Genomic DNA, 10,651 nt, shown 5'->3' on the forward strand with positions numbered 1-10,651 from the left:
GAACTCCTGGACTCAAGTGATACACATGCCTCAGTCTCCCAAAGTGCTGGGATTACAGGCATGAGCCACTGCACTGGCCTATTTTCTATTCTTAAAACAGACGTCAAGTCCTTAAAACCAAAAACTGGGAGTGACCTTGAAAAGCTTAATGTCTGCTCAGAACAGTTTTTGTAATAAAATATATATATATATATATATATATTTTTTAGACGGAGTCTCGCTCTGTCGCCCAGGCTGGAGTGCAGTGGCGTGATCTCGGCTCACTGCAAGCTCCACATCCTGGGTTCACGCCGTTCTCCTGCCTCAGCCTCCTGAGTAGCTGGGACCACAGGCGCCTGCCATCACGCCCGGCTAATTTTTTCTATTTTTTAGTAGAGACGGGGTTTCACCGTGCTAGCCAGGATGGTCTCGATCTCCTGACCTCGTGATCCGCCCACCTTGGCCTCCCAAAGTTTTGTAATAATATTTAATGATAACAGGCAGTCATAGTTTACACTACTGCCCTAAGTCTGTCAGCCTATTTTGGAGAAGGCTGATTTCTGATGAGGACCCTGACAAGGATCACTATCATCACACTTACTAGAAGGTAAACAAGACTTCACTCAGTCACCTTCCAGTTGTCTCCTCCAGCCATTATCTCATGTCAAGCTCCCTCACCAACACCAATTACAGGTCCTGGACAGGGTCCATTTGAAAGTTCAAAAAGTTCCCTTTCCCAGGAGTGCACTCTCCTCTCCCACTCCCAACCCTACCATCTAATATCATACAGATCTCGGCTGGGCGTGGTGGCTCACGCCTGTAATCCCAGCACTTTGGGAAGCCGAGGCAGGTGGATCACAAGGTTAGGAGCTCCAGACCAGCCTGGCCAACATGGTGAAACCACATCTCTACTAAAAATACAAAAATTAGCCGGGTGTGGTGGCACGCGCCTGTAGCCCCAGCTACTCGGGAGGCTGAGGCAGAAGAATCGCTTGAACCTGAGAGGCGGAGGTTGTGATGAGCCCAGATCGCATCACTGCACTCCAGCCTGTCAAAAAAATAAAAAATATAAAAAACAAATCATACAGATCTCTGAGTCCAAAGCAAATGCCTCGTCCTCTATGAAGTCTTTCTGAATCAGAAGTCTCCACTCCCTGACCACCCACCCCTATCATTCATCTTATAACACTGCCACATTCTGCCATGAAATTATTGTGTTCTCCCTACCACATTCATAAGTCCTTTAAGGAACTATAAAGAAGACCATATTTTACTCTTACTCTCTGGGCACAGAACTCAGGACTTGGCACATATTATAGTTCCAATTATATTCAGAGCTTGGAAATAAAGAAACTGCCATCGTTTTATAATTAAGTAGTTGGGAGACAGGTAATTTAGTAAGCAAGTTGCAAAGGCCAGGATGACCTGGGATCCTCCGGTTCCCAGAATATGGCACACTAGACCCAGTGATTCTTAACATGATTAGAGTTGACATATTGACATATTCTTTTTTTTTTTTTTTTTGAGACGGAGTCTCGCTCTGTTGCCCAGGCTGGAGTGCAGTGGCGCAGTTTCGGCTCACTGCAAGCTCCGCCTCCCAGGTTCATGCCATTCTCCTGCCTCAGCCTCCCGACTAGCTGGGACTACAAGCATCCACCACCTCGCCCGGCTAATTTTTTGTATTTTTAGTAGAGATGGGGTTTCACTGTATTAGCCAGGATGGTCTCGATCTCTTGACCTTGTGATCTGCCTGCCTCGGCCTCCAAAAGAGCTGGGATTACAGGCGTGAGCCACCGCGCCTGGCCTTTTTTTTTTTTGAGATGGAGTCTTGCTCTGTCGCCAGGCTGGATCGCAGTGGTGCGATCTTGACTCACTGCAACCTCCGCCTCCAGCGTCAAGCAATTCTCCTGCCTCAGCCTCCCGAGTAGCTGGGACTACAATCACAAACCACCACGCCCAGCTAATTTTTGTATTTCTCTTCTTTTTAAGAGACAGGCTTTCACTATGTTGGCCAGGATGATCTTGATCTCGACCTTGTGGTCCGCCCGCCTTGGCCTCCCAAAGTGCTGGGATTACAGGCGTGAACTACAGTGCCCGGCCGACATATTATTTATTGATGGCTGTTTGGTTATTTATTAGTTCCTTTCACTCTCTCTCTTTTTTTTTTTTTTGAGATGGGGTCTTGCTCTGTTGCCCAGGCTGGAGTGCAGTGATGCTATCTGGGTTCACAGCAACATCCGCCTCCCAGGTTCAAGTGACTCTCCTGCCTCAGCCTCCCCAGTAGCTGGGATTACAGGCACTCACCACCACATGCGACTAATTTTTGTACTTTTGTAGAGATTGGGTTTCACCATATTGGCCAGACTGGTCTCGAACTGACCTCAGGTGATCCACCCACCTCAGCCTCCCAAAGTGCTGGGATTACAGACGTGAGCCACAGCGCCCGGCCTTCACTCCCTCTTTATTAGTTCCTTTTCACATCTGCATTTTGGAGTGAAAAAACAGTGAGGCAGACACAGTGGCTCACACCTGTAATCCCAATACTTTGGGAGGCCGAGGCGGGCAGATCACCTGAGGTCAGGAGTTTGAGACCAGCCTGGCCAACGTGGTAAAATTCTGTCTCTACTAAAAATACCAAAATTAGCTGGGTGTGGTGGCACATGCCTGTAGTCCCATCTACTCAGGAGGCTGGGGCTGGAGAATCCCTTGAGCCTGGGAGGCGGAGTTTGCAGTGAGCCGAGATCAAGCCCCTGCACTCCAGCCTGGGTGACAGAGCTAGACTCTGTGTCAAAAAAAAAAAAAAAAAAGGCAGGCACGGTGGCTTACACCTGTAATCCTAGCATTTTGGAAGGCTGAAGGGGGTGGATTGCCTTAGCTCAGGAGTTCGAGACCAGCCTGGGCAACATGGTGGAACCCTGTCTCTATTAAAATACAAAAAATTAGCCAGGTGTGGTGGCGTGCGCCTGTAATCCCAGCTACTTGGGAGGCTGAGGCAGGAGAATTGCTAGAACCCGGGAGGCCGAGGTTGCAGTGAGCCAAGATCACGCCTTTGCACTCCAGCCTGGGCGACAGAGCGAGACTCTGTCTCTTTAAAAAAAAAAAAAAAAAGGTGAGGTGGATGTGGATGTATTAATCATTTCTTAAAAATCAAAATTATCAGCCAGGCACCGTGGCTCACACCTGTAATCCCAGCACTTTGGGAGGCCAAGGCGGGTGGATCACCTGAGGTCAGGAGTTTGAAACCAGCCTGGCCAACATGGTGAAACCCCATCTCTACTAACAATACAAAAAGTAGCCAAGCATAGTGGCGCACGCCTGTAGTCCCAGATACCTGGGAGGCTGAGACAGGAGAATCGCTTGAACCCGGGAGGCGGAGGTTGCAGTGAGCCAAGATCGCACCACTGCACTCTAGCCTGGGCGACGAAAAAGCAAGAGTCCGTCTCAAAAAAAAAAAAAAAAAAAAAAAAAAAAATCAAAATTATTTAAGATTGAGTCTTGGTAAACAATTAGGGTTAGACTTATTTATTTATATATTTCCTTTGTTCTCAACCCTCAGGAAACAGTTAAGATGGAAAAACATTGAGAAATTATGCATCTAATTTGTTTGCTTCCAAAATTTTCTTGTAAAGAAATTTTCCAAGGAAGGTATAGTTACACATGGAACAATAACGACACTGCACATGAGCTCCTGAAAGAGATGGCAGTCTCCAGGATTCGAGTGTATGGTGCTGTTCTGCCTCCTATCACAGGAGTCACTGCATTTCTAAAATCCTTTACCTGCTACGGAAATTAAATCACATTTGGGAGCAGCCCTTTATAAGAAAATCTCCATCATAATATCGCAAAGGTTCCATCTGAGCAAGTCCCCCTGCTTGGGCCCAGCTTGCTGATTTGATCCTGCCAATCCAGAGAGACAGTTCAGCAAGGCCCTGCTGAAATTAACCAACCTAAAAGGCCCTCTTTGTCACCCCAGTGAAGTAGAACGAGTCAATTCTATACCAAGTGCTTTGGTCAGGCAATAATGGACTTTTCTTTCCTGCAGTAGATCAGCTGACGTCAGTAGGTGGGAGGTCTGCCAAGCCACAACAGGCTGTCTCTGGGGAGCTGGGTATCTGAAAGTCACCAATGTGCTCCCACTGCAGTCAGCATTCAGAATTTTCATTTGTGCAATTACAGGAGACACCAAAAAACATTATGGGTTAGTGAGAGTTTCCCCCCTCTTAACCTGATAGGGAGCTGTCTCTTGTTTATCTACACGAGTTCCAGTTTCTTTTTGCTCCTAAAAGGGTCATTTCTGCAGACTACATTAAACACAGGAAAATTCTCATAAATATCATTAAGAATTCCTGCCATCCAAAGGTGCTACAGCCTCTCACCCGAAACTGTCAGTTACTGAAATGTCAGCTCGGCCTGGGCGTGCCACATTCCTTCCACAACCGAGGCTGCATGCTGCAAGCACCCCACCCCTTCCCTGGCATATGCAGCAGACTGATAAGGCCGACTTCACAGAGAACGTTCCAGGCTGTTCCCAGCCATATGGGATTAACGCCTTTTGAGAGCACCAGAAAGGAAAAATCTGGGAAACGTGCCATTAAAAAACAAACTCCAATCTTACCAGCCTATCTATCAGTTCCACTAACTGCCTAAAAACCACAACAGAGACGACTTCCTAGGAATGCAATCAACTGACTGCTTATCTCAAAGGAGCCAACTGTCTCTGATTTTGCCAATCAAGTCTGTTCACATAGAGACTGAAGGAGGGGAAATGAAGTGCTAAGTATATTCTCTATATGTTTAAGGACAACTTCCCATTTAAGGTAACTTAAAAAAAAAAGGTATATATTTGCAAAATATTATTAGAGGAGACTGAAGACGTAGGCTGTTTATAAATGCTGCAATGCAGCAGTCAAACGTTAGCTGCATCATTCAGCAAGTAATGCGAATCTCATGGGGATAAAGCAGGAATTACAACTATGTCCTCTATTGTAATAAATAAAATGAATAAAATGAACTTGTCAGCATTCTTACAATACTACCAGATCTCGGAAGAAGAGTGGGGTCTGAAGATATGAATCTTGGCTAGAAATTTCTAATATACAGCTGGGCGCGGTGGCTCACGCCTGTAATCCCAGCACTTTGGGAGGCTGAGGCAGATGGATCACGAGGTCAGGAGATTGAGACCATCCTGGCTAACACGGTGAAACCCTGTCTCTACTAAAAATACAAAAAAATTAGCCGGGCGTGGTGGCGGGCACCTGTAGTCCCAGCTATTCGGGAGGCTGAGGCAGGAGAATGGCGTGAACCTGGGAGGCGGAGCTTGCAGTGAGCCGAGATCGCGCCACTGCACTCCAGCCTGGGCGACAGAGCGAGACTCCGTCTCAAAAAAAAAAAAAAAAAAAAGAAATTTCTAATTTAATCCAAAGATACAGCATGCTTCAGAATGATCCATGATATCAAACACAAACTTATACACAGTATCAACTGAAAATGGATTCCTACAAAATAGATTAGACATGAATATCTTTGTCTTATTGATGAATGCCAACAGACAGCTGTTTGAGGCAGTTCTTGGTATTTGGGGAATTTTCATTCCCCAGATAAAAATTTGGGGGTATTTGGGGGCATAAAATTTGGGAGTATAAAAATAAAAAAAATTGGGGGGTATTTATGGGATATATAGCTCTATCTTCTTGTACAGGCAGAGGCAGTGGGTGGGAATCCCACTGCGTTAAGCAACACAAAAGACTGCAGATACAAACATTTTCGAACCAAAGGTCAAATGCTCTGGACTCTGTAAACCTGGCACCTGCAGTGAGTGCAGTCAGTTTCTCTATGGAATCCCAAAAGAGAGAAAAAAATAATAGTGAAGCTGAAAGGAGTCTCTATTAAAAACAAAGCATTGGGATTGCCATTCTTTCAGCAAGTTGAATGTACTGGATGTAAGAGACATTTGGAATACTACAAAATGAATTCTGATTCTCAGGCAGGACACCACTAGACATACAATTTTGCAAGAAAGGGATTTTTAGGGACTAACAGGATGAACGGTCGTTTGGTCATTTGGTTATGGAAAAATTCATAAACATCACCCAAAGCAAAAGATCATAGAAACCATTCATCAGTTGCTTTTGTTGCTTAGTCAGAACCCAAATGTGCAGAACCAACAATGTCTTTTTTCCGTGGCTTAGGATGCCAGCCTATTACCAAATTTCAGATTTGCAAAGCAAGAGAACTATATCCATGGATGTGGAAGGGCTTCCCTAAGAACAAACCACCAAAGAATTGATTAGCACTCATAAAATTGTATACCAGTTGATTCTCAGATCAAACAAAATTAACTCAAAACCAGCTTAGCTGCAGATTTTAGTGGCAGATTTGATGGTAAGCAGAGAGGTCAATAATACATAAAGGATGACTGAACACCATAAATAAAAACAACAAGTATTTTTGCTTAAACCACATTCCAATCAGGATTGTGGATCAGCATGTCAGCCTTCAAACTGATTAATTAATTTCAACTTGTTAGTGCAATTTTGCAGAGGTGAGCAGGGACTTAGCTTTAAGAAAGCAAAAGATTCATACTGCATTGCATCAAAATCCAGAAATGCAGAGCAATATTGAGAAAACTTACTTCTGATTGCTTCCCAAATACTATCTTGCTGCTACTTACCTTTTAACCTGCAAAATTCAGATGAGAGGTATTTAAGTTCCTTATTGTTACTATGACTCAAAACAGGAAATGGTTATAATGTGGCCCATTTTTATAAACCTCATTTAAGTAAATAACTCATCTGATTTATAAAAAGGCCTGCCTTGGATTTATCACCTATAAACACTAGAAATTTCCAATGTTTATATTTCTTATTTTGGGATATCAAGATACTAATTTTTTTTTTTTGAAAAAGGTCCGACTTAGAAAACAAAGACTGTACACAAAGAAAACATATAAAGAGAGCTGTTTTTTAATTTTTTTTTTTGAGACAGAGTCTCGCACTGTCACCTGGGCTGGAGTGCAATGGTGCAATCTCGGCTCATTGCAACCTCCAACTCCTGGGTTAAAGCGATTCTCCCGCCTCAGCTTCCCAAGTAGCTGGGATTACAGGGGCCCACCACAACACCCGGCTAATTTTTTGTATTTTTAGTAGAGATGGGGTTTCACTATGTTGGCCAGGCTGGTCTTGAACTCCTGACCAAGTGATCCACCCACCTTAGCCTCCCAAAGCGCTGGGATTACAGGCATGAGCCACCGCACCCAGCCCGAGAGCTATTTTTTAAACATGAAAAGGTAAGCTCTATTATAGAAATTGTGGTGGAAGAAGTCAATGCAACAGGAAACAAACCCAAGTTTACAATATTTGTCAAATTTTAAAAACACAATTTTTACTATGTATTTTCAGATTATTTTTTCCAAATATCTAGGATAATATGTTTAGTCCCTTGGTTCTTAAAAACCAAGTAGCCACCAATAAAAAGTCAGCAAACACTACATGCAAACACCAGAATGGTGGTAAGAAATTAATATATTCATGCCTTAAAGAGAAAGAGAGGGAGGTTAAAAAAAAAAAAAAAAAAGGAAGGCTTTGCAAATTTTCAAGTAAATTTACTAATACTTCTGATAATTTAACACCAAAAAACCCCAAACAAATCCTAACCAATTTGTTTAACAGAAACATCATGCAGGCAGGGTTTTTTTCCCCCTTTCTTTGGATCATTCAACCTCTTTGACACGAATATGCCTTCACTGCAAGCCAGGCAAAACCAAAAAGGCAACCCGTTTTCTGCATGCTCGTCAAATACCTGGACTCTGCGTTTACGAAACGATGACAACATGATGGAGGAATGTGGAGTCTAAAGAGGGAGGGGGAAGAGCAAGATAACAAGCTTCTAAGGGCAAACGGAACAAAATCATGAAGAAAACAGATTATTTAAAAAATATGAATACAGATTAAAAATCCAATTTCAGATATTTTTTCAGTGTCTTCTGACATTCTGTATAGTGTCTAAATCCCACAAGGGATTTAAAATGTGGAAGGAGAACCAAGGTTCCCAGGTCTTGGCAGTTACTTTCTAGATATGCTGCCCTGGTCAAGTCTCATTCTCCTTTGGGCCTCAGTTTCCCCACTTGTTAAAGTAATAATACTGAATATACTTTTTCAAACTAAACATGCCTTCCTCCTGAGGATCCCAGGACAAGATGATTCCTAAATCCCCTTCCAGTCAGCAATAAAAGAGCATGACTTCATGAAACTGCCACAAAGTAGAACTCAAGCCACAAAGATCTGACTTGGGCCTAGTTTGCCAGTACACTTACTTTACGAAATACTATTTCCTGTTCAAAATTGGTACAAGAGGAATATGCAAAAAAGGTGGAAGAGAGGTGATGGTTCGCAGCACAGCTGCTCCAGTCAAGTGGCCCCCAGTGATGAGCTATGCAGTCCTCCTCCTCCTCCGCATTCCTGGAGTCAGCATTTGCCACTAGGGCGTTGCATTCTTCTACAGTACAGCCGCAGCTGATATGCCGCAACAGACCTGAGTGCGTAACTAGTGGGACCCCTGCATAGCCCACGGAGGACTGATTACAAAGGCAGGCCAGCCTTGAACACACTTGTCCATTCTTAGTGTAGATTCAGCAGTGACAGGACATGGGGGACTATTCCTGAGATCCACTTTTCAGGATCTGCAGTTGACCCCCCACTTTGGATGAAGGCAGGTAAGAAAAAGCAGAAAAAATTCTAACCCAGGGAACCAAAAGACATACTTAAAACAGCTCTCCCCACGTGCACCTCTTCATCACATTGCTTGACAGGCTTACACTGCAGCCTGTGACATATCAGATTTCTCCAATTATTAGATGACTACAAAACACACTGCCAAGACCAAAGCATATCAGAGAATCAGTTACTAGGCTGATGGTTTGCCATAAGAACTGCTTCACACTTGTCCAGGATGAAGCAAAAATCCTCCTTTCCAGTCTCTCCATCAAGGTCCCTGGATAACAGTTAACACACTTTGAGGGTCCCTTTGAGTAATTATTGGCCCAGTTACTAAAAAAGGCTTATTGTTAATTTCCTGCACAGAGGCCTTTACTGCAGCACTTTTTTTTCCTCCGCAGCACATTCAATTTGACCTTTCAAAATCTAAGACATTAGTTAGCTGCAATGAAAGGGAAAATAAACGACTAGTTAAGGAGTCGGAACCTTGACTCAATGGCTTCATATAGCTGAGTGTTCCTGCTGCTATTTCCAAGATTTTCTGTTTCCTGGCTCCAAGACACCCCCACCCTTCCATCTTTGATACATTCTGTTTTACTTAAGGCCAATTGCTATGACGACGCAATTTCTCAACACATTATGAAAATACTTCATATGGCCTCTCTCCTGTTCTTCCCGAACAGCCATGATGGTAAGTTTTTCTAAAATAACATGATGAAGACAGAACAAAGGGCTTAAATATTTTAGGATCTATTATATAAAAGAGATCTGATTAGATGTTGGAACAGTTCAAGCATCATCTCAACCCAGCTTCCTGAGCTATTCAGGCTTTTCATTTAAAACATATTCAACTCTTAACAAGGCGCTTATTTAAAATATATTTTACTCCAGTACATCAAAGAGACTTTTGAAAGCGATGTTCTAGGGGAAGCGTCTAATCAAATTCTCAGGGACAGCTTTCAAACAAAAGACTGTTCTATCATTCAACAGTGGTATGGTAGAATTTTTGACACTGTATCTCGACTCGAAAGACCCAGTCCCAGGAAACACACACACAAACAAGAACGCTAAGCTATTAAGTTATTTGATTTGAGCCACATACCATGCAAGCACTGCATTTACCTATTATTTACAAGCAAATCATAACTGGGAAGAAAGAAAAATGTTTATTACAAGGAAAGAAAAGGAGACGGCCAGTCTCAGACCCTTCTGCGTTCAGAGAGACGGCAGAGATTCGCCATGCAGGATGAAATTAAGGTCAGAGAGCCGTTTACGCTATGCTCGGGCTCCCCGGGCTCTTCCTCCCTCTACGGCTGGCCGGCATTGCTGGTGCGATTCGGAAGAACGAGCTGCAGAAGTCGCTCCCGGCCGAGGGAAGGGACCGGGGGCGGTGCGGGGAGCGTTCTGCAGGGAGGCGGCTGGCGAAGATCCCGACGAGGGAGCCCCCACCCACCTGCCGCAGCCGGATGGGGCAGGGCAGGGCCGCGCCGCAGCCAGGCTTGGGGGTGGTTGGGAGGGACCCGGCGGCCTCGCGCCCCCTCCCCCCGTCAGTGACATTCCAGCGGCGGCGCCGAGCCTCGGCCCGGCTGCTCCTCCGCAGCCCACGCGCCACAAAAGCAGCGGCAGCGGCTTCCCCCACTCAGCCGAATGGAGGCAGCCCCGCGGCCCGCCCGGCTCACCTGTCCGCGCGCCGGCCCCGCCCCGCCTGAAGAGCTGCCCAGCTCCCACCCGGGGGTCGGCTGCCCGGGGCCCCGCTCCCTCCCGGAGCTCCCCGGCTGCCCCTCTCACCGGCTCTCGGGGGGTGAGGGGCGTGGGTGCGTCGGGCCGAGGGGTACTGAAGGACCGAGGAGCCTCCGCGGCCTCCGCTCCGCGCCGTTCACTCCGCAGCGGGTAGTGGCGGCGACGCGCGCGCCCCGCCTCTTTTATAAGCGGCTACGCGCGCTCCCGCGGCGGGCGGGCGC

General features: G+C 45.4%; 1 protein-coding gene across 16 annotated transcripts in view; it reads right to left on the reverse strand.

Moving 5' to 3' along the window:
- Window positions 1-10,611, reverse strand: part of SPTAN1 (spectrin alpha, non-erythrocytic 1) — an 81,161-nt gene extending 70,550 nt beyond the window's left edge. For 8 of the 16 annotated variants that reach the window (XM_055117157.1, XM_055117154.1, XM_055117156.1 and 5 more), the window contains exons 1-2: window positions 10,479-10,580; window positions 7,777-7,827 (exon numbers count right to left, since the gene is read on the reverse strand). In XM_055117157.1, the coding sequence (XP_054973132.1) occupies window positions 7,777-7,809 (33 nt within the window). In that variant the 5' untranslated portion in view covers window positions 7,810-7,827; window positions 10,479-10,580. Of the gene's footprint in view, window positions 1-7,776; window positions 7,828-9,863; window positions 9,881-10,478 lie in introns of those variants that run through there. The other 8 variants (XM_057303123.2, XM_057303122.2, XM_008975886.6 and 5 more) reach the window with 2 other exon arrangements.
- Window positions 10,612-10,651: the final 40 nt, after the last annotated feature.

Source organism: Pan paniscus, chromosome 11 (genome assembly GCF_029289425.2).
Source record: "Pan paniscus chromosome 11, NHGRI_mPanPan1-v2.0_pri, whole genome shotgun sequence".
Taxonomy (NCBI): Eukaryota; Metazoa; Chordata; class Mammalia; order Primates; family Hominidae; genus Pan; species Pan paniscus.